Source organism: Podarcis pityusensis, assembly GCF_964106645.2.
Source record: "Podarcis pityusensis genome assembly, chromosome: 15".
In the NCBI taxonomy this organism is placed as follows: Eukaryota; Metazoa; Chordata; class Lepidosauria; order Squamata; family Lacertidae; genus Podarcis; species Podarcis pityusensis.
Genome location: NC_138040.1, coordinates 26687590 through 26712108, shown reverse-complemented (window position 1 = coordinate 26712108; position 24519 = coordinate 26687590). Strand labels below are relative to the sequence as shown.

The 24519-nt window shown below is 44.7% G+C and overlaps 1 protein-coding gene across 7 annotated transcripts in view; it reads right to left on the bottom strand.

The window, feature by feature from the left end:
* TTC12 (tetratricopeptide repeat domain 12) overlaps positions 1-6515 on the bottom strand; it is a 48012-nt gene extending 41497 nt beyond the window's left edge. For 4 of the 7 annotated variants that reach the window (XM_080983475.1, XM_080983478.1, XM_080983477.1 and 1 more), the window contains exons 1-2: positions 6363-6515; positions 4773-4857 (exon numbers count right to left, since the gene is read on the bottom strand). In XM_080983475.1, the coding sequence (XP_080839601.1) occupies positions 4773-4833 (61 nt within the window). In that variant the 5' untranslated portion in view covers positions 4834-4857; positions 6363-6515. Of the gene's footprint in view, positions 1-4772; positions 4858-6290 lie in introns of all 7 variants that reach the window. The other 3 variants (XM_080983481.1, XM_080983476.1, XM_080983479.1) reach the window with 3 other exon arrangements.
* Between the last annotated feature and the right edge of the window lie 18004 nt (positions 6516-24519).

The window sequence follows — 24519 nt, the reverse complement described above, 5'->3', positions numbered from 1 at the left end:
TCTCCCTCATTTTGTTTAAAAGTGTGTGGGGAGAAGCTGGAGCAGAAAATTAATTAGATTACAGATATGTCACTCTGATAAAGCTTCAGATTTTTCTATACTGATGCCACCATAGAGAAAAACTGGGGAGAAAAACACTTATTTTGGAAATATAAAACCTGTATTAAGTAGTAGTTCCCTTAGGACAAGACAAGGAGAAGAGGAAGAAAAGAAGAAGCAGAAAAGGGCAGTTTTTATATCACAGAGCTAGAGATTTTATGTGATAGTGTGCTAGGTACAATAAACCAAAGGCTAGCCAAAGTGAACAGCATTTCAGCAACTGAGACAGGATATAAATAACATTCAAAGAATCTCATTTTTATAATACTGATACACAGTTTTGCAAATGAGGGTAGGAGTGTTTTGCATTAGTCATCCTTCCCCTTCCATGCGGGGAGGTCTGTGCGGGAAGGTGGGTTATTTATTGTCGTATCGCATTGCTTGTCACCAAATACTATTTGTTATGCATATTTCTATAAAGCTCTGTGCTCTTTTTCCAAATCTCAGGGTTCAGATTATCTAACTCAAAAAGATTTTGAAACTGTGTAAATAAAATAATGTTTACAAAGAGTTACCAAAATTATTGTATGGAATGAGCTGTCAAGCTCATAGTCTCATAAGCATTTTAAAAAAAAAGCCAAACTAGGAGGCTTTTAAATTATTGATTGTCATGAGAGCAGTTGCTAGCATCAATTTTTAACGCAATTTTTGCAACACAGAGAACAAGTAAATCAAAGGATTACCGACAGCAGAACTTGTCAGATATAGCTGTAATGCTGTGTAGTCTGGTGATCAAATATTTGCATCTCTGAACACTATTACTAGAAAGAGTTGTTGTAATAAATCATCTGCTTCTTTCACTATCTTGGTGCTTTCAAGATATCTTTCCTATGCTTCTTAATTCTTTTAGGAAGGTGTTCAGGGTAAGCTGGAACATACTACTTGAATTGTCAGATAATGGCTGGAAATGTGTTGCCTAAATAAAGTGTTTTGCAACTCTTGATTTTAAAATCCATGCAAGCTGATGGTTCTGGTGCTATCCAGTGGTCAAGGGGAGCTGCAGCTTCATCACAGGTGACTAATTTCAAAGGGACCAACAATGTTAGCCCGTTAAGTGACACAGAATTTTCATTTCCTGACAGATGTTATTCTAAAAGGTGGCACTGGATTCATTACTCAGGGCATGATCTGAAGGCACATGTAGCAGCAACCTCATCAAAGTTAAGCAATTCTGGGGCTGGTCAGTCCCTGCATAGAGACCCACTGAGAACTCTGTGTGCTGTACCACAGATGAAAGGTGTGATATAAACGCTTCATTTCATCATAGGTGTAATTCAGCAAATCAGTCAGTACAGCAAAGAGGATAAAATACTGAGTTTAAGAAAGGATCACAGCAGAATGCTAGAGAACACGTATTGCCTGCACAAGGACCCAGGCTCAATCTCTGGCAACTACGATCTAAATAATCAGTTAGTTAATGGGAATTCTTTCTTTCTTTCTTTCTTTTTTAAATATTTTATTAAGGATTTTCTTGTTTTACAGAAGTAAGTGTAATGCCTCGTATTTTTCCCCCCCATGTAACATTTTTACAAATCCGTTTCATTTGTAGAGGCATTAGGGGGAGAAGGAAAAAAGGAAAAAAGAAAGGGGGGGGTGGAGAGAGGGAAGATGGATGGGGGTGGGGTCGGGTGGCGGTGTTTCTATTATGTTTAATGTATGTAGAGTTTGGTGTCAGCGTTGCTTGTGTTGTTCACTTGTGTTCCTTTGGTGGTGAGAGAGGTTGGGGTTGGCCTAGGGTGTGATTGTTTGCTTGTGATTGGCTGTGGTGATCTTTGTTTTCGTGTGTGAGTGAGGTGGGTGGGTGTTTTGGATCAGGTTAGCCATATTGATTTGTATGCTGTTGGTGGATTATTGTCATTGTCCTGTTGGGCTGTGTATGTGATAAAGGGGAGCCATCTTCTTCTGTCTGTCCCCGTGTCAGTTTCAGTTAATTAGTTAATTTTTCTAGTAGGGCTGTTTCCCATACTATTTGGTACCATTGGTCCATGTTTACTCCTGACAGGTCTCTCCAGTGTCTGGTTATGGTGTTTCTGGCTGCTGAAAGTAGGTGGGTTATGAGTTCTTTGTGGTGTAAATGGGCATTGTTGTCTTGGAAGATGTTTAGTAGGGCCAATTCTGGGGTGATGTCTATTACTTGCTTAGTTATTTTACATATTTCTTGTATGGCTGTTGTCCAGAATAGTTGGATTTTGGGACACTCCCACCACATGTGGAGGTATGTGCCTGTGGAGGTGCACCCTCTCCAGCATTTTGGTGAGGTTCCTGGGTGTATTAGCGCTAGTTTCCTTGGTGTTAGGTACCACCTGTAGGTGAGTTTCAGTGTGAGTTCTTTTCTTTTCGTTGATATGGATTTAAAGGGGGGTTTAGACCACATTCTGGTCCATTGAGTGGGGTTAATCTCATAGCCTATGTCATTCTCCCATTGTTTTTTGATTGCATCTAGGGGATTTGCGGGATTTTGGAGTAGTATTTTGTATATTGCGGATACCGTCCCTTTGCCGTTTCCCTTTGTTGTTAGGAGGAGGTTTTCGAAGGTTGTCAGGGGCCTAGTTGCTGCTGATTTTACTGTTGGGTTGTTTAAGAGGGCATGTAGTTGGTGTTGTGTTAACCAGGGCATTTGGGTGTCTTCTAGTTTGTCTTGTATTTCTTGTGTTGACAAGGGTTTGTTATTTTTATAAAAGTCTATTAGGCGATATAAGCCTTTGGTTTGCCAGGTTTTTATCTGGAGGTTTTGTGCTGCATGGTGGAATAATGGGTGGTACGCCAGGGGGATTAGTGGGGATGGGGTTGGGGATAGTTTGCCTATTTGTGTTTTCCATGCTTTGAGCATGGTCTGTGTGTACCTGTTAAGTGTTGTGGGAATTTTCTTTAGTTTGTTTGGGAGGAGTGGGTATGTTGTGGTGCAGGTATTTTCAATTGTGTCCCTCTCTAGGTGTACCCATTGTTTTGTCTCATCTTCTACTATATATGGGATTATATGGCGTATTTGGTTGGCATTGTAATATGCTTCTATGTTGGGGATTCCCCATCCTCCTTCTGAGGTGGGGAGGTGCAGGTATTTGAGGCTTATTCTTGGTTTTTTATGTGAGAAGATGAAAGAGTGTAGTTTTCTCTGCCAACTGCGAAGTTGGGTTGAGGGGATCCAGATTGGGAGGGTTTGGAATAGGCAGGTTAGTTTTGGGAGTGTGATCATTTTGATCATGGCTATTTTGTCTGAGAGAGTGAAATTCATGTTATTCCATCTCTTTAGGTCTTTGTTAATTTGTCGCCACAGGGGCTTGTAGTTGTGGAGGTACAATTTATTGAGGTTTCTGGTTATTTGTACCCCTAGGTATCTGAACTTGGTGTGGCAAAGTTTTATTTTGGTGACCTTCGTGAGTTCTTTTTGGGTGTGAGGAGGGGTGTTGAAGCACATAGCTTCTGACTTTGTAAAATTTACCTGTAGGCCCGACACCATTGCAAATGTGTTGAGTTCTCTGATTAGGGAGGTTGCTGTGCTTATGGGGTCTGGTGTTGTGACCATTAGGTCATCTGCAAAGAGCCCTAATTTATAGGTTCTGCCTTTTATTTCCACTGCCTTGATGTCTGTGGCTGCTCGGATGCGGATTGCTAAGGGTTCCAGAGCCAGGATAAATAAGAAGGGAGACAGTGGGCATCCTTGTTTCGTGCCTCTTTGGATAGCTATAGTATTAGAATCCATATTGTTAGTTCTGCATTTTGCTGAGGCTTGGGAGTATATTTGTTTGAGGATTTGTTGGGGCCAAATTTCATGTTAGTTAGTACTGCTAATATGTATTTCCACTCTAAGCAATCAAAGGCTTTGAGGATGTCTAGGGACATAATTGTCAATGGGAGTTTGGTTGCCTTGCTCTGTTCGATCAGGTTCAGTAGTTTCCTGATGGGGTCTGTTATATTGCGGCCAGGGACAAAGCCAGTCTGGTCTGGGGCTATTAACTTGTGTAGGAAGATTTTTAGGCGGTTGGCCAAGATTGATGTGAATATCTTGTAGTCTTGGTTTATTAATGAGATTGGGCGGTATGATTCTACTTTGAGGCTGTCTTTTAGTGGTTTTGGGATGGAGACTATTTTGGAGTGGAATTCTTTCTTTCTGAGGCACTGGAGAGTCAGAGTAGAGAATGCTGGACTTTGATGGGCAGTCAGACCTGATACAAGGCAGCTTCCTATTTTCCTCTTATAAAATCCAGGTTGAAATCCCTGTGTAGTGAAAGTCATTTCTTCTTGCCATCAGCTGCCTCAGGTGTAGAACACTAATGGGCCATTTATTATTGTTTCACAGAAAGAAAGGTAAAGCAACCACATGCACAGGGCCAATTGCCAAGAAAATCAAACACAATCACATTTGATTTCAAAAGAGGCAACTTCCCCAAAATGAGGGAATTGGTAAAAAGGAAGCTGAAAGGCAAAGTTAAGAGGGTCAAACCACTCTCAAACACTTGGGGGTTGTTTAAAAAGGCAGTGTAAGTATGTTTACAGTGGAGCTCAAGAAAAATTGGCTCAGCAGTAATTTCAATTTCTCCCACTTTAGCTGAGCGGGGTACTTCTCTAGGAAAGAAGGAGAACCTCCCTATAATTGCACCAAAGGATGCTGTAGTGAAAAATCAGGTGCTCAGCTCATGCAAGGTACTGTTCAAACAAACTTATGGTTGACTTACTAACTTCATCCACATCTCTAAGGAATTTCTGCAAATCCTGTTCTTCCTGCTCTTTAGACATCTTGACCCCAAATACTGAAACAATCTGTATGAAAGGAAGAAGAGGAAAAATTATAAAACATCTCAAACTATTTCATAATGTCTAAAGCTTGCCACCTTGTGGTTGTTTCATGGGTTCATTAGAAATGGCTAACAGTAACTTACGTTATGCTAATTTTGAGTTCTGCCTATGCTGCAGACATGCAAAGCAGATTTACTACCATGGCTTTTACTGGGACACTTCCGAGGCAGGGCTAGAGCTCACTAATCCTCAGTACAGAATTACTATCTAACAAAACTATATATGTCCCAATAGTGCAAAACCTTCTACTAAAGGCCCTCGTGGAAGAAACACTTTTAGCATTGCAAAAAAGGGTGGATGGGGGAGTCTAATTTCTGGTGTTCCAAAGCCAATCCAGGGCAAAGCTGGAACTGTGGGAGCAGCTGGAGGGAAGAAGACAAAGAAGATGCTGAGAGCATCCAAGAATGGGTGTAGTTTCAGGGAAGGGGGGGGAGAGATGCTATTTACAGGGCAGTGCCAAGGATGAGAAAGAAGAAGTCACTTTCTAGGCCCTTGCCTTTCCCATTGCTGCAGACAAACTGGGGGGTGGGAGAGATCTAAAAGGGGGGGGGGCACTATTTTTTCTTAAAGGGGTTAGCATGGTTATTCCTTCTACCTAATACTAATACACAGATTTGTTATCACTAAATAAACTGACTCTTCTGGGGGCAGAACAGGTGGGACACCCCTCTCTCTGTTGTTGGCATCTGTTGCTTTTACAGATAGCATGGCAAGCAGAAGAGCAACAAGGGAAGGGTTTTTTTATATATCCATACTTCCACTAGGGTGGTGGGAGCTTAAGCTGCACCAGTTGGATTCTGGCTACACACTCCATAGTCTATAAATTACTATATACAGTGCTTTTTTCCTTAAAAAAATGTTTAGGGGTACTCTCACTTTGACTCAAGAAAATCAGCATTTTATAGTTCAAATCGGGAAAAATAAATACAGTTAATGGACAAAAGTACAACGATTCACAAAATGTTTAGGGAGTATGCGTAACCCTGCGTCCCCTCCAGAAAAAAGCACTGACTATACACACACACAGAGTGTATAAATTGCGTATAAATCTTGAAAATGAGGTTCTGCCTCGCCTAACAAAAGCCTGACCCTCAAACAGATGCCTGACCCCTGGGTTTATTTTTATTTTTATTTACATTTAAAATAAAATATTCATGATCTGGGATCTCCCCAAAAACTGAACAACTCAACTGCGATCTCCCCCCACCCACCCACAAAAAAAGCTCAACAACTTTTTGCCCCCCCCCCCCAAGTCAAAAATACTGTACACAGATTTGAGGACAGGCTCCAACATCTCCCCTTAGAGCTGCCTTGAAGTCCTGGAGAGCCGCTGCCAGCCAGTGCGGACCATACTGAGCTAAATGTACCAAAGTTAAGTCCCTATTTCCCCAGAATACCGGTGGAGGACTCGGGAATTACTATTTTCGGTTAGGAAAAGTGCTGAAAGGCTCAAAATTAGGAGCAAATACCAGGGACGGACTTGAGTCGGGCTTTGGGTTCCTTCACAGGCCGCGCCGCGTCCCGGCGGTCTCCATGGTAACCGCGCTGCCCCCGCCGAGGAGTCCAAGATGGCGGCCCAGCGCGCAGCCCCGAGAGCGGAGGGGCGTGGCTACGCAAAAGAGCCCAAGGGGAAAGGAGAAGTCATTGGCGCCTCAGAGGGAGGCGAGGGAAGAGCCGCGCGCCTGTGGGCGGAGACAAGTCTCTCCCGCCTGTTTGCACCTCAGCGCTGTGATGTCTAAACACGGGTTGCTCGAAAGGGATTCTCACGTTCTCCTCCTAAGGCTCACGCTCTTGCAGCTGAGACTGCTAGTAAAAAGCACCACGTCCGACGGCATTTCACCTATAGAAGTTTATAGCCAAGCAAGGAGGTTTTAAGCTTCCGTGTAGTCCCTGTAATAGGAAACACTGACATTGAAAGCTTGGAAAACGTTTATTGAATATATGGGAAATAATTATGTACAGCTGAAAACGCTGACAGCATTAAGATAAAGTCAACAGTGTAAATAAGTTTTGCTGGATGCAGTAATGGAATACTGAATGGTATTTTTTAAAAAAAATAAAATGTAAAATATGCCAGGATTTATGATATGCAGAATGAACCATGGAAAAATAAGAAGGGAAGTCATTGATATCTTAAGGGTGTAAAATGAGTATTTTAAATTGTAAAACAGAAAATTTAATAAAAATTATATACAAAAAAAACCCAATAAAAAAATACTGATCTAGAAACACTCCATTCTCACCAAGTCCTGGTGGATTTAGTGTATCCCCCAAAATGTGTTACATTGGGTATGTTTGTTTTTGATATGCTCATCTTAGTAGGTTTTATTTATATGTTTGATTTATACCATTCTTCAACAGGACCCCGGAGGCAGTTGCAATTTTGATGAAACCAAGTAAAACAAAAAAAACACCAGAAAGCATTAAAATGCTATCATTTGAGAGCAGACAGCAGAATCACAACCTACACCGAAACAGCAGGGGGGGGGGAGTGCAGAGCAGTTGCCGGCTGGCTTCCCAAGAGAGGCCTCTTCACAGCTGAAGCCACCAAAAAAGCCCCGTCTGCTGTTCCCTATTACACATATTTATCTTGCTTTTCCTTCAAGGAGGTCAGGGTGGTGTTCCCACTTCCCCGCCCCCCCCCAACTCCTTGCTATTTTACTTCCACAACAATTTTGTGAGGTAGATTTCTGGTATTTTGAAAACCTTTCACGCTACTGCTCTTCAACAGTTCAGCCAGGAAGGGTCTCTGAGCAATCAGAATTAAAGTATTAAAAACACGATAAAACCAAACAGCAATAGTAATGCAACACAATAAAACAGCAGTCAGCAGAGTGCTCACTAAAGCTGCATTCTTACACACCCTTTTCTTGTGTGAACACACTGGGATTTATTACCAAGTAAGCATGCATAAGATGCCACAGCACAGCTGATGAATTAAAAATGGGTAATTAAAATGGCATTGTTGCTGAAATCAAAACCAAGATGACACCTGTCAAGCCTCCTTGGGCAGAGAGGCCCATTTCTGGATATCACATGATTCACTTGGGGTTGGGGTTGAGGGCTTCAAAGAATGACCATAGGACTTGGGGCAGGAGGGTTGTAATTTAAGGCTCAGAGATAGCTTTACATATGAGAAAGGATATGAACCTGGATCTCCCACCTCCAAGTTGGATGCTCTGTGCACCAAACACTAAATGGTACCAACTCTCTGCTGCCCCCAATAACTCGTTCTGTGTGCCAACGTTTCAAAATCAACGTCCTTGCCACTGCACAAAAAGAAGACAATAGAGTTCCACTAGCAAATATGCTTTCTCCCTATTCTAACTACTTTGATAATGGGAGTTTCAGTTTGTCCAGTATATAGCCATTTACACAGGTGGGAGATACGATATGTCATCTTTCAATTGCATTTATATCCCAGCTTCCCTACAATGAGTTTGACAGTGGCATACACAGTTCTCCCCCTTCCGGTTTTTATCCGCACAACCACCCTGTGAGGTAGGTTAGGCAGAAAATGGCTGGCCTAAGGTCATCCAGTGAGCTTCATGGCCAAGTGGGGATTTGAACCCCAGTCTCCCAGGTCCTAGACTTGAGACCCCAGTCACTACACCACAGCAGCTCATCACCATCTCTTCCTTCCTTCCTTCTCTGTATAAAACTGATTACAGTGGTACCTTGGGATGCGAATGGGATCTGTTCCAGAGCCCCCTTCGTATCCTGAACAGAACGCAAGACGTGACGGCACGTCTGCGCGTGCGCGGGTCGCATTTCGCCGCTTCCGCGCATGCGCGTGACATCATTTTGAGCGTCTGCACATGCGCGAGCAGCGAAACCTGGAAGTAACGTGCTCCGTTACTTCCGGGTTGCCGCGGAGCGCAACTCAAACGTGCTCAACCCGGAGAACATTCAACTCGAGGTTTGACTGTATTAGTTACCCATGTAAGCATATTGATTTTCATACAATTGTCACAGATTCCAGAACAGGGGTAGCCAACGTGGTTCCCCAACAATAGTTTTGGACTCCAGATCCCATCAGCCCCAGCCAGCATGGCCAATGGTCAGAGATAGTTGTAGTCCAACAACTTTGTTTTTGCCCGTCTTTGGTTATACCTGATCTATAAGGTCCACCTGAGTAGCTCTGAGTGACAATTGCTAAGATGGGAAGACTCTTCCCTATTATCTGTTCTGCTGTGGTCAACTATTTCCATCCCCTCTTTGTTGTTGTTTAGTCGTTTAGTCATGTCCGACCCTTCGTGACAGAGCACACCAGGCACTCCTGTCTTCCACTGCCTCCCGCAGTTTGGTCAAACTCATGCTGGTAGCTTTGAGAACACTGTCCAACCATCTCGTCCTCTGTCGTCCCCTTCTCCTTGTGCCCTCCATCTTTCCCAACATCAGGGTCATTTCCAGGGAGTCTTCTCTTCTCATGAGGTGGCCAAAGTACTGGAGTCTCAGCTTCACAATCTGTCCTTCTAGTGAGCACTCAGGGCTGATTTCCTTAAGAATGGATAGGTTTGATCTTCTTGCATTCCATGGGACTCTCAAGAGTCTCCTCCAGCACCATAATTCAAAAGCATCAATTCTTCGGTGATCAGCCTTCTTTATGGCCCAGCTCTCACTTCTGTACATCACTAGTGGGAAAACCATAGCTTTAACTATACGGACCTTATCCCCTCTTTAGCAGCAAAAAAAAAAAAAAAAAAGACTGCCTGCAGAATTTTCCTCAATATTTGCAGAACAGTGCATAGTTTTCTTCCCAGATGAGATTAATACATAATGACAGTTATCTGTATCAACCACCAAAGCAATATCATGGCAATGGGCTGCCTCTGGTATTCCCAGGGCCAGTCATTAAATCTCTACAGTAGATTCTTTCAGGTCGTTGTCATCATCGTTATAATATTGGCCTGTTTCATAAACCTCCAGTAAAATTACTTCATCTCCATTCCCCGTTCACTTATAGAGGGAAAGGCAACAGTTTCTGCCTCTTAAAGAGCCAGGCTTTTTAATGGCATTCTCAAATAGGAAAATATATATGACAAGGGAGATTAGGAAAGAGGCAAAGATCTACAGCGAAGATGGGAAACCGTCACCACCGAACAACTAATCAAGAATTTTCAACAGCTACTAGGGCAGAATCTTTGCCCACGAGCATTCAATTGATATTGCAAAGCAAAACCATCATTCTCTGTCAAAAGATAATGATTCACATTTACTGCCAGTTTGCTGTGTATTAAATCTAGAAAATCAAGCAGGCGTATCAGCACTATAGTGCACCCTTTTGTACTTTCTTCGTGCGCTGAACTGGAACCTAAACTCAAAATTATATCACATTCAAGAATGTAATTCACACATTCGCCCAGAAAACTGGAAGAGAGATTTTTCAGCATCGGTAACCTTTCCTTGCATGAAGAAGCAATAATGAGCTCTGATTCCTCTCCATTTGCCTTGGCTAGAAGCGTATGGGTCACTGCTAATTTTCCGGTTTAATAATTCAACATGGCCTTGGTTTGCCCATCAGCAAAATGGGCATTCCACCAAAGTCCCTTTAGAGAAAAGGTGTTGAAGTGTGAAATGTTGTTAGCAATTAGTTCTTTTGTGCAATTCAGGAATATAAAAGTGGTGCAAAAGAAATGGGACTCTATTAAAAACAATAACAATTTTATTATTTATATCCCACCCATCTGACTGGGTTGCTCCAGCCACTCTGGGTGTCTTCCAGCATATACAAAATCATAATAAAACATTAAGCATTAAACATTAAAAATGTCCCCATACAGGGCTGCCTTCAAATGTCTTCTGAAGGTTGTATAGTTCCTTATTTCCTTGACAGCTGATGGGAGGGCATTCCACAGGGCAGGTGCCACTACTGAGAAGGCCCTCCGCCTGGTTTCCTGTAACTTTGCTTCTTGCATTGAGGGAACCACCAGAAGACCCTCGGAGCTGGACTTCAGTGTCCGGGCTGAATGATGGGGGCCAAAGATGCTCCTTCAAGTACACAGGCCAAGGCCATTTAGGGGTTTAAAGGCCAGTGCCAACACTTTGAATTGTGCTTGGAAACGTACTGGGAGCCAATGTAGATCCTTTAGGACTGGTGTTATATGGTCCTGGCGGCCACTCCCAGTCACCAGTCTAGCAGCCGCATTCTGGATTAGTTGTAGTTTCTGAGTCACCTTCAAAGGGTAGAGCGCATAGAGCGCATTGCAGTAGACCAAGCGGGAGATAACCAGGGCATGTACCACTCAGGTGAGACAGTGAGGAAGAGGCTGGGTACCATCCATTAAAGCCTCTTTGGATAGGTTTAGAAGGGGTTTAGACAAATTCAGGGAGAATGGGGGTATCAATAGCTACTACTCATGATGGCTGTGTACTGTTTCTATTAACAGAGGGTGTAAACTTCTGGATGCATGTTCCTGAGAAACATAATTGGGGGAAATGCTGTTGTTTGCTGGCTAAGAACAGGATGCTGGACTAGATGGGCCACTGGCCTGATACAGCCAATTTTACTGAGGTGTACTGATGCGGGTGGCGCTGTGGGTTAAACCACAGAGCCTAGGACTTGCCGATCAGAAGGTTGGCGGTTCGAATCCCCGCGACGGGGTGAGCTCCCGTTGCTCAGTCCCAGCTCCTGCCAACCTATCAGTTCGAAAGCATGTCAAAGTGCAAGTAGATACCTTCTCTGGCGGGAAGGTAAAAGGCGCTTCTGTGCGCTGCTCTGGTTCGCCATAAGTGGCTTAGTCATACTGGCCACATGACCCAGAAGCTGTACGCCGGCTCCCTCGGCCAATAAAGCGAGATGAGCGCCGCAACCCGAGTCAGTCATGACTGGACCTAATCGTCAGGGGTCCCTTTACCTTTAGGAGAAAAGCATATTTTTAAAAAGTTCTTCTTTCCAAGTTGACAATTTAGCAATTTTATCACCCTTCCTTCCTTCAGGAAAGATGAATGTGAAATCCTCATCTTCCAGACAGCTCACATTTTAGGTAATGGAACCAACATGCATTTTGGGCCCCATGCTGAAATCCACAGAGTCATTCCTATCCATTCACCTAGCTTTATTTTCTGCTGGAGGGAACGCTGAGCCAACTGCTATTTCATATGGTGGAATTAAACTGGGCCCCAGAAGACAAGAGGCAGTGTGTTGGAAATCACCCATTGACAGCCAAAGACTGAATAGTTTATTTGTGCGGTATTAAAAAAAAAATATTAAAAATCTCCCAGCCTGCGTTCTCGTTTTCTCATAAACGCAGACTGCCTTCTCCCATTTCAGGGCTTGTAAAGGCTTCTCTCCAGGGGGTCTGGATGTATAGTCACTTAAATGCACATTTGTGCTTAAAGGTTGGAGGGGCAGCCTGGTAAATTTCCATATTCCGAGGGTCTGTTTTGCTTTGTAGCTCTCTTCTGACTGAAATGCCAACCAGGATAAACATCTCATCCTGCCCACAACTTGTCCCAAATGGTCTTCCCTGGCTCATGTTCTTGACGATTATGAGCCGATTATGGGTCTTCCATCTGCCATTCTGCTCTCTGAAGTTCAGGACTGTGCGGCCGCATGGCAAAAAGGGTCTCTCTCACACGGCATCGCCCCAAACTACGCACAACTAAAGGTTTGGCTTCCCACAGTGAGCACAGCGACAGCTCAGAGCAGGAAGACACCAATATAATAACGCCATTATACAAATCTATGGTGTCACCATATTTGGAATGCTGTGTGCAGTTATGGCCTGCTCACCTGAAAAAGGTTTGGGGGGGGTCTGTGTTGTTTTTATGCTATATGGTTTATTTAAACATACAGTGGTACCTCGGGTTAAGTACTTAATTTGTTCTGGAGGTCTGTTCTTAACCTGAAACTGTTCTTAACCTGAAGCACCACTTTAGCTAATGGGGCCTCCTGCTGCCGCCGCGCCGCCGGAGCACGATTTCTGTTCTCATCCTGAAGCAAAGTTCTTAACCCGAGGTACTATTTCTGGGTTAGCGGAGTCTGTAACCTGAAGTGTATATAACCTGAAATGTATGTAACCCGAGGTACCACTGTATATACAACCTGCATCTAGATGGAGGGAGTTCAGATCATTCACATCCCAGGATGGCCCTGTTACTGCAACCTCGGATTCCAATAAACCCCAGACGTCATGTGTGACCTTCTCTGGGGCTCTGTAACAGAATGTTGCAGTATCTAGAGCTGTTAGCCATTCCATTCTATTCCCCCCCAAAAAAATTCAATTTGTATAAGGTGGAAAGTTCCCACTGAAGTGAATGGGAGCTGCTGTTTTTCTGTGCAAACTGGTGGCAGCGATGGTGGTATCAAATCAATACTCTAGCAGAGATGCAAAGGCTTAAAAATCTACCTTGCACCCCAATACTAGGGTCCAAACCTATAGCAGGCACCCGTGCTGCCGTGCTGACAGTTTGTGGGTTTTTGTTTTTTTAATTTTTAAAAAAACCTTTACTTGTGGGCAGAAGAATGCAGCTAATATGTCATCTCACTTGGCCTTTAGTTACAAGCAACAAGGAAAGGAAAGAACTGTAACAACATTTCTTAAGTATGCGCACCGCTCACAAATTCCCCCTTTCTTCCTTTCCAAAGCTATTGAAATTTCCTCTGTTGGAAGAGGCACATATTTCAGTGCCACAAGCTTCCCTAGCCAGGGCTATAATCTGAAATTTACTCGGCATTATAGTAAAAAAAAATAGGCTCCTGAGGTGCCACAAACTTAGCCACAGTTTCTTAGAGGACAAGGTGTCCTGCATTTGTCACCACTGTCTTTTAGCCAAGCACGGGCTCTTCTTAGCAAGCCCATATAGATCAGCACCAAGGTGTTGTTGTTGTTTAGTCGTTTAGTCATGTCCGACTCTTCGTGACCCCATGGACCAGAGCACGCCAGGCACTCCTGTCTTCCACTGCCCCCCGCAGTTTGGTCAAACTCATGCTAGTAGCTTCGAGAACACTGTCCAACCATCTCGTCCTCTGTCGTCCCCTTCCCCTTGTGCCCTCCATCTTTCCCAACATCAGGGTCTTTTCCAGGGAGTCTTCTCTTCTCATGAGGTGGCCAAAGTATTGGAGAGAGTTTTGACCAAATGTGATCCACCTGGAGCAGGAACCGGCAAGCCACTCCAGTATCCCTGCCAAGAAAACTCCATGGACAAAGACAACCACCAAGGTACAAGCTGAATTTTCTTTTGCTTCTCCCCCCCCCACACACTTCTTTTTTTGTATTCTAACTAAATTGGAGCTCTTCTCCTCGCTCCCTAGTGCCCTTTGCTTGGACTTTCCCCTTCACCAGATGGATTGCAACTAGAATCTCATTTGGAGCTTTAATGAGCTGCAAAATGTTTCATTTGTTCATTGAAAAGCCTTATGAGATTAGACTTCAGAGGAAGGTGCTGGGTCAGAGGGTCTGGGTCTGAGGTGGGTGCAGAATAGAGGCTGTGTTGAAGTCCACAATCCCCCCTCATTTAAATTAAACCAACTTACAAAACAGCCAGCAATTTGCATAGAGCTCTGCTTTGGCTTTAAGACCTCAGGTTTCACAAAGTTTATTTCCCGGATCTCAGTTAAATTTCTGAGCTCCATGACCGAGAAGGAGTTTACCTTCAAAGCTCCTAAATATAACGACTGATACTGGTATCCAGTCTGAAAACACATCTGCAAGGCAGTTGCCCAGTGAAATACCCTTTCAAAAGAATACAGACCTTCCCTCTTATCAATAGAAAACAAGGAAAGCCTCTATAGCAGGCATAGGCAAACTCGGCCCTCAATAAGTTTTGAGACTACAGTTCCCATCATCCCTGACCACTGGTCCTGTTAGCTAGGGATGATGGGAGTTGTAGTCTCAAACATCTGGAGGGCTGGAGTTTGCCTATGCCTGCTCTATAGTATGTGCCTTTTCTGAAACTTGGTGGCCCATGTCAATACCCAAAGCCCTGTCCTGAAAGCAAAAACCCAACATGCATTGAAACCCTTTCCCTCAAAATCCACTGCTTTCCTCGTGGTTTTAACAAGGAGGGAGAAAAATGGTCCTTTGGTTTGTTTTCATACTGCTCTACTCAGCAGCAAAAATGTTTCCAGCTCCGTTGTCTGGCAGAACATCTGCATCTCTGGCAGAACAGAGAGGTTTTACCAGGGTCTTAAAGCAGACCAGCTGCGAAGTTAAACGACCCCCCCCCATTCCCTTAGTGGGCATTCCCAATGGCCCTTTTTTTGCTCCAATCCTCAATGCCCGACAGCACTGAGTTTGGTATTAGAAAGAGTGATGCTGGCTTTCCAAATTGGCTACCACTGCAGCACATAAAATGCAGAGTAATCGTTGAGTTTGCTTGACCTGCCAACAACCCCCGATTTTAACAATTTAGTTGAAGTTTTACAACCCGGTTCCTACCCCTCTGACTTTGGATTTTATCTTCTACATTTCATTTTTCTTTTGTTCAGTTTTGCCTTCGTTGAAGTTCCTCCTAGCCATTGATTAGTTTCACTAGACAGAGGTCTATGCCAATCTATGCGATCTTGGCCAGCTCAGTGGGCTGGATATGGTTCTCAGGGTGGCCACCTGGATTCCTTCCAGGCAAATGAACCGAGGGCAACTAAACTTCTGACTCCTTTGGTTGTCATTCCTCACTCTCCTCTGAATTAGACACTCAACAAGCGTTTAAGGCTCTGTTTGGCTAGAGGCACCATTTGTTGTCTTGGGGTGCAAGGTATATTTTAAAATTAAAATAAATAACCAGCTTAGATGGAAGCTACAGAGGAATGGAAGGAAGGTGGGGTTTAAACCCTACCATGGTCATGACCAGGCAGTGAGGCTCTCATGCTTGCTATTTGTAATGGGATGAGCCATTCGCGATTGGGTTGGACTTAGATAAAAGAGAGGTGCTGTCTCTTGGTCCGGTGCTGAAATTGCAGCTGCCCTTTCTTTAGCCAGTCGTCCTCCAAGAGCCAGGTGCACATGTGTCTATAGGTTAGAAAAGTCATATAAATAGCACAGATAGAGTTCAGAGAGTGAGAGAGAAATTCTGATAGCACTTTACTGAGAATACTGAACAAAAACAGCGTATGATTTGAGGGAAAAGGAAACAGAGAGTTCTTTTGTCTTTCTTACTTCAGGTCCTGTACATAGCAGGGAGGCAGTCAACTTAAATGGAAGTAACTTAAATCAAACTATGTGGGAGTGCCACTCTAGTGATGCATTAGCCAATTAATTGGTTAGATCAACCGAATGCAAATGTTTTTACAGTGGTACCTCGGTTCTCAAACACCTTGGTACTTGAACAACTTGGAACCAGAACGCTGCAAACCCGGAAGTAAGTGTTCCAGTTTGTGAACATTTTTCGGAAGCCAAACATGCTCCGTTTTGAGTGTTTCACTTCCGATTTGAGTGCCACACTTCCATTTTGAGTGTTATGCTGAGGTCTGTCTGTTTTTGCTATTTATTTTGCATTTTTGTTTCTGCGGCTTTTTGTTTTGTTTTTGTGACTGTGTGGAAGCCAGTTCAGCTACTGATTGATTGATTGTGTGACTGCAGTACATTGTTTATTGCTTTCATTTTATGGATCAATGGTCTCGTTAGATAGTAAAATTCATGTTAAATTGCTGTTTTAGGGGTTGTTTTTAAAAGTCTGGAATGGATTAATCCATTTTGCATTACTTTCTATGGGAAAGTGTGCCTTGGTTTTGGAACGCTTTGGTTTTGGAACGGACTTCTGGAACGGATTAAGTTTGAAAGCCAAGGTACCACTGTATTTAAAAAAAACAAAAAAAACCCAAGGTCCCAGGTTTAATCTCTCGAATCTCTATCCCCATACTTCAGGTAACAAGTGATGGAAAGAGCCGCTCTTGGTCCAAGACCCCGGAGAGTCTCTGCCCATCAGATGAGACCATTTCTATGTACAGTGGTACCTTGGGTTAAGAACTTAATTCATTCTGGAGGTCCTTTCTTAACCTGAAACTGTTCTTAACATGAGGTACCACTTTAGTTAATGGGGCCTCCGACTGCCGCCATGCCACAGCTGCACAATTTCTGTTCTCATCCTGAAGCAAAGTTCTTAACCTGAGGTACTATTTCTGGGTTAGCGGAGTCTGTAACCTGAAGCATCTGTAACCTGAAGCGTTTGTAACCTGAGGTACCACTGTATAGAGTGTCAGATTCCAGGCTACAGCAAGCAGATGGGTCATCCAGCAACAGGCATCCAGAAGACTTGCTGCCTTTGCCAGGCCCAGCGACCTCCCGCTCTTGTGAAGGTGGGGCACAGTCTCTCATTTCCTGCACTAAAGTCAATAACTGGTGCAGGAGACCCAGCCCTCAGTCCAACATGAAATCCTCTGTAGCCATTTGCCAATAACATCAAAGCAGGAATCCTGCAGCTTAAGGTGTTTTTGCACCTTAAGACCCTACCACCAGGGGTCGGCATGGTGAGGTGTCCACCAAGCGCCCGTGCCCAAGAAATGGCCCCACTGACAAGAGCGCCCTGGGCTTGCTGCAGTGAGGAAAGAGACTCACTGAAGGAGGGTGTCTTGTCCGAAGCTCCTCCGAAACCTGGAACCAATACTGGATCTTACTAGGTAAAGGTAAAGGGACCCTTGACCATTAGGTCCAGTTGTGACCGACTCTGGGGTTGCAGTGCTCATCTTGCTTTATTGGCCGAGGGAGCCGGCGTTTGTCCGCAGACAACTTCTGGGTCAGGTGGACAGCATGACTAAGCCACTTCTGGCGAACCAGGGCAGCGCACGGAAACACCATTTACCTTCCTGCCAGAGCGGTACCTATTTATCTACTTGCACTTTGACCGTGCTTTCGAACTGCTAGGTTGGCAGGAGCTGGGAAAGTGAAACGGGAGCTCACCCCGTGGCGGGGATTCGAACCACCGACCTTCTGATCAGCAAGTCCTAGGCTCTGTGGTTTAACCCACAGCGCCACCCGCATCCTTGGATCTTACTAATTAAAAACAAAACAGCAGGTTTTGAAAATCAGTCCTGGCTCCTGCAGCTTTACTCAGGGAGCTTTGGCTTTGTGGAAATACTGACAGTGCGCTGCCTTCTCAGAAAACAAACAAAAGATCCTCCACTCAGCTATAAAGGGGGGGAAGGAGACAGAAGGAACCCTTTCTGAAACTCTGCAATTATTCCAGGAAAGTACATAATACAATTGAATGAAGTGGTACAGAGACATGATTTCGCCTCTTCAAGTAAACAAAGTCTTAGTCATTTGCATTTCCCCATGAGTCCCGTCTCTCCTCCTAAAGGCCCCTGCTGCTGTCACAGCAGATGTATTTTCCAGAGCATAAGGTGGTTTGCCAGCCTGGTGTCATCATTGCATGGAAAGAGATGTATAGATCTGAGATTTTGCAAAAAAAAAAAAAAAAAAAAGATGACTAAACACACTTGCATGCTATGGATTAGTTGTTAAGGACCAAGACAGGAAAGTCTATGGGCCAAATGCTTTTTGAAGCTCCTAATTTCCTCTGCCACCTGTACCCCTTACAGTTTGTTTGGACAGTGTTGTACTTTTAATTTGTGAGGCGTCATTGCAATAGTCCTCCCATTCTGCAGATGGGGAAATGAAAGCTGAGGCACAGCTGATTGCTCAAAGTTACAAAGGGAACCTGGATTACTGACCGGGGTCAAGAACTCAAGCCTCTTCTCTCTGCTGTTTGAAGCCACTGTCAGATAAAAGACAACAAATTCCACATGAAGGGAATATTGTGCAGTCTGTTGCTCATCAGTGCAAAATTGGGAGCATCTCTCTCTGTGTGTCTCTGATCTGCTAAGCCCTGACAGGATGAGACATGTCCAGACCCTGCCCATTTTGCAACATCTAACTGACAAGATGCAGATCACCTTAGGCATGAGATGAGATGGATATGGCTTTCATATACCTGTAGAAAGGTTCAGAAGGCAACTGCTGGAGATAATAGGATCACTTCTGAATATCCACTGGAGGTGAATAGCAATTCATTTACCTTTCTTTGTAAGGAAAATGGCGCAGGGGGGACAAGTTAACCCCCAACTATAACGCATCCTACTTTGCACAGGGCAGCTCTCTATTAATATGATGATGATTAAAATTTCTATCCTATCCTTCCTCCCAAAGTAGTTCAAGGAGGCAAACACCAAAGTGATAAAAATCAGTATTATCTATCTAACAATGTGACACATTTATGAGCATTAATAACACCTTAACTTTTTTTTTTTTTTTGAAGGGGTACCCAGTCCAAATCTGGTTTAAGAATAAGAAACCCTAAGAAGGGAGAGCAGGAGGGGCCTTGGAAGTCACCTGCAACAGGTAGCCACCGAACAAAGCAAATAAGCATGTTTATTTTAAAGAGCAAAGGTAAGCTCTTCTCTTTTCGATGTGATGCAAAAGGCAATAACAATGTGCTATCGCCACCTAGAGCTCACACTAGTAACAGCGAGTGACAGCTTTTTTCAGCTAGAACTCACTGGAACTCAGTTCTGGCACCTCTCAGGTGGGCGCCAGTGCCATTCTAAGAGAACAAGGGAGGCGTTCACGATAAATCCCAACACCTCTTTTTCTAAAAAAATAGCACCGGTTGCATAGCTCCACTCGATGTTCTACATATAGTGGGATGGCACCCATTGTGACAAGGCCTAAGTATTATTCAGGATAGACTCAAGGAAATTAATGGACACGACTAAGATAGGCCCATTGATTTCATTAGGTCTAATCCTGGGTGCGCATGCAATTTATGATAAGGAACAACAGCCAAGAATGCCAACTTGAATAAAATAGTTTGGGGGCCCAGGTAAGCCCCACCCCACATAACTGAGCACAGGATGCAGTGCACACACCCCATTTGAATGGGAATGCCCATCAACGTTGTGGGGGCCCAGCCCTCTCAAAAAAATTATTGTGAGCACCGAAGCCCCCAAAGCCCCTAGGAGAGGCATAGGCAAACTCGGCCCTCCAGGTGTTTTGGGACTACAACTCACATCATCCCCATCTCTAGCTAACAGGACCAGTGGTCAGGGACGATGGGAGTTGTAGTCCCAAAACATCTGGAGGGCCGAGTTTACCTGTGCCTGCCCTAGGAGTTGGCTCCTATGATAACCGGGAGGAAAGGAAGAAAGCTAAAAGGAAAGGAACTGGTGTGGCACCCTCATTCTGCCTTGTTTCCTCCCCTAAGTTATATGGACAGGGTTACGATGGCCGTGCATTCTGATTTAGTTATGTTACCCATATCTACTCTGAGGAGGTACAATAAGGAAAGGGATTGAATGTAAAGCTGCCCATGCACTAGTCATGCTTTTATATAATTCTGTGGTGCAAGCACACTTGCACTCGGAAGTCTCTTCCCACTCCCCACACATTGCGTACTACTCTAAGGCCATGGGAAGAACTCAGCACGCAGGGTCTTCGAAGGAAAGGGACAACTGCAATTTGAGATGTGTGCCGCTAGATGGCAGCATCTGATCGTTTTTAAGCACTAACCAAACACCCGGCATTAGCTACGTATCTCTTAAAAAAAACCACCCCAAACTGTTAGCATTTCCCACGTGGAATGGCTACTTATTTCCCCCGATTGGGATCAATCAGAACTAGTTAGTTTACGAAGGCATGTGCACTGCCAGTGCATAAAATTAAAAACTAAACAGCTTTGAGATTTTTGGGGTTGTTTTTTTTATGAAATAAAATACTAATAATAAAATAGAATAAAATCTAGAGCTAACAGTAAAATAATACATAGAAACACTGGGCCCAGCCTTAAACCAACTCAAATCCGTGGGACCATCTAGCACAGTATTGTCTACACTGATTGGCAGCAGCTCTGGGAGCATTCCAGCCAGGAGGGTATCTCTCCCAGCCAGGTTGAAGCAGGCTGGCTTTGCATGTTGCTTTTCAGGTTTTCCCAGGATTGAGGGATTGGCTCCAGTTGAGGACAATGTCACGTGAACGGTGCCCAGAAGTCTTTGGCTCTCAGTAATACCCAGTGTGGACAAGGCCTGGTGAGCTTTTCCTTGGGGACACCAGGAATCCACCTGAGACTTTGGGACTCAGCTAGATTGGTAAAGAAAAAGTGTTTTACATATATGCGTTGTATATGCAATATAACACTGTGACACCAGAGGGCGCTGTGGAGTCCCGTCTTTCGCTACCGGATTTCCCTGTATGAGTTTACAATGCGTTTAAGTGAATCACTTCCTTGATATGTCTAGGTCCAGCCCTCCTGTAGACAAAGTCTGTGCTGAGCCACTGGTGGTCCTTCTTATTGAAGTGGGGGGGGGGAATCCCCTGTGAGCTGGGCTCCCACTTGCTTGCTCTTTTCATGTAAGCAGAGCAGCTTATCCTGGAAGTTGTTTTGAATAGAACTGCCATCCTCCCTGAGCATCAGTCTCGCTGGTTGGGGCTCCAACATCTGGAAGGCAATGTTGGGATACTGCCGGGAAGACGGAGGCATCAGGCAGGCATCTGGCTGGCTCCAGCCACTGGCCGGCAGCCAATCTCCCTTGGAACAGCATCAATTAGCGACATGAGCCTCAGATACGTTTAGAGACATGTGCATGCTCTATCAGCAGAGTGCATAAATCTTCTCACAGCAGAAGAGGCGGACAGAGAAATGTGTCAGCATAATGTACTGCATTTTATTCAGCATAGTTCAGGAACAGAGGAAAACATGTCTGCTTCCCTTCGTCTCCAGCAAAACAGCAGTAACACAAAAGCTATATACAAACAGAAGTTCCCAGCAGACTGTGCTGGAAGTAAACAGGCATGTGACATACAATAGTCATGCATGTTCCCTTTTAAGGTGGAACAGAACTATATCCTAACAGGCAACACATGAGCTGCCGTTGGTCTAACCACAGCATCACACCAGACCCTCCAAGTGCCCCTATTTTCCAGGGAGAGTCCCGGATTTACAGAAGCCATCCCAGTTTCTGATTTGAGCCCAGAATGTCCCGCTTTTCCTTAGGACGTCCCTATTTTCACTGGAGAAATGTTGGAGGGTATGCCACACTTTGCTGGTTTCCCTGAGGCCGCCCACCAAACACCAGGGCACTTTTCTGCCTCTCACTCTCCTCCACTTCTCTCCGTCTCCTTTCAGAATACTCTGCACCATTAATTCTCTGCATGGATCATGCTGGGGGCTTCTTCCTCCTCCACCACCACCACCATCCCTGCAGGCCCCAAATCCTTGGCTTTCCCGATTCTCCACAACATTATTAGTGCAAAGGAGCCGGGGAGAGAAATTTGCCAAAGTGATTTCTTTGCAGCTCTCGTCCATTAGCAGGATCGTGCCTGGCCTTGCAGACATTTATTTTAACTGCCTTTCCTGCGGTAAATCATTCTTCTCTCCCTTCACACCTTCACTTGTATGTACCGCTAAATGGATGCCTTCAAAGCCAGAATGCCAAGCAAGTCATTAGTTGAGATTGCAGAGTCTACCATGTTCTTCCTAGCAAATAAATATTAATGGAGGGTGAGGGGATAATGAGAATTATGAACACCCAATGGCAGGCCAGTATCCTCTAACCTGGGAAGGTCTGCTAGAGACCAAAGAATCAAGAAAGCTGGCTGGATCACCAGGCACTAAACACTCGCTGCTTCCAGTTCTCTATTCAAGCATCACAAAGAATTTAAGCGCTTTGTGCTCCCTTTAGGACCCCAACCTTGGAGGCAGGGAAGGGCTAATCTGTTAATTTCAGTTCCTCTCTCCATCCTGCCCACCTCTCCTGTTCTCAACATCATAGAATTAGAAGGTACCCAGGGGCCATCTAGTCCAACCCTCTGAAATGCAGGGCTAAATCAGTTCAGGATCATTTATTTTTACAGGTCCTCATGAAAATTCCCCAGCATTTTCCTGGGTGTTCCTTTTGATAAACTCAATTTTGCATGCAGCTTTGTCTAATGTACACATATTTGCAATCTTTGAGGCAAGCCATTTCTATATGCTATATTCGCCCCCCCCCCGACACATGCCCATTTACACACACTCTTTCTCCTAATGTGCGAATTTTGGTACCCACTCTTTGGTCAGAGAACTGAATTGTGAAAATTCATACTGGCTATATATCCGTGTCCACAACACACACCGTTCTTCAATCTCCTCCCCACACCCATGCTTGCTGAGCACTGAGCACACATCTAAATATGATCTTCCCTCCTAAATACTGCATTCTGCTTGCAGTTCAAAATATGGAAATGTCCAAACATCATCCAGCCTCTCTCTCACACACCATTTTATCCATATATACCCTCCACCTCCCCTTCTCCATCCAAGTCAGCAATGTGCAGGGTTAGTTCACCCATGAGGCAAGGTGAGGTGACCTCAGGTGGCAGGATTCATGGGGGCAGCAGAACCCAATGTAGATCTCTGTTCTCCCCTTGAGCCTGCTGTAGATCTGAGGGAGCCAGGTGACAAACTGTCTTGGGCCGGCCTTGGCTGCTGGTCAACTTCCAAAGGTTATCCAAGTCACAGAAACTTCCTGCACACCTATTTGCAGTGCAGGGGAGCAGGCGGGCCACAGAGTCCCGTCCCCTGCCCCAGGATTGTCATTGTACAGTGCAGATTAAATCCAAGTGTTGCCCTTCTTCGTGGAATCTTGTTAGACTGATAAGACAAAACCAGAGGAATTGTGCCCTGATCCCAGATCGAATTCAACAGAGACCAAAGAAAGCACCGTTGCTTCTTCTGAGCCTCTGACTCAGTCCTCTTCAGTCACCAGGCTTGATTTACAATGTCTGGGATGTAGGTTAACCAAGCATATTAGCACCAGGGGTATGCCACAACTGAGTCAGGAAAGTATTTTATGTCTGAAAGAGAGTACAGTGGTGCCCCGCAAGACGAATGCCTCGCAAGACGGAAAACCCGCTAGACGAAAGGGTTTTCCGTTTTGGAGGTGCTTCGCAAAACGAATTTTCTATGTGCTTGCTTCGCAAGACGAAAATGTTCCTGCGGGGTTTTTTTCCTCCCCCCCCCTTTTTCCCAAGCCGCTAAACAGCTTATCAGCTGATGGCTAAGCCGCTTAACAGCTGATGCTAAGCCGCTTATCAGCTGATCGTTAAGCCGCTTATCAGCTTATCGTTAAGCCGCTTATCAGCTGATCGTTAAGCCGCTTATCAGCTTATCGTTAAGCCGCTTATCAGCTGATCCACTAAGCCCGCTAAGCCGCTAATACAGTACTGTAGCACTAATCTGCTAATGGGCTTGCTTCGCAAGACGAAAAAACCCGCAAGACGAAGAGACTCGCGGAACGGATTCTTTTCGTCTTGCGAGGCACCACTGTAGTTGTGGAGCAAAAGCGAGATCAAATGGAGAACTGTCCACTAGATGGCAGCCATGGCCAAGGTATGGCTCCTGAACAACTCCACCTGCAAAACATAGCACCCCTCCAGTTCATCTTCTCTACCTCCACCCCCCAGACTTGATTATCATGGGACCCCGTTTTCTGAAGCTTGCTCATATGTTCTTGCTTGCTGGAATGAGCTGGTGAGCTTCCACCTTTCCCACCAGAGTCTGGCCATCACTAGAAGTTCACAACTGGATAACTGTGATTGGGTTTAGAGTCTAGAAGCCATCACTAGAAGTTCACAACTGGATAACTGTGATTGGGTTTAGAGTCTAGCATTCATACGAGTCTCAGATTGGTTTCTGGTGGCCAACTCCTCCCGT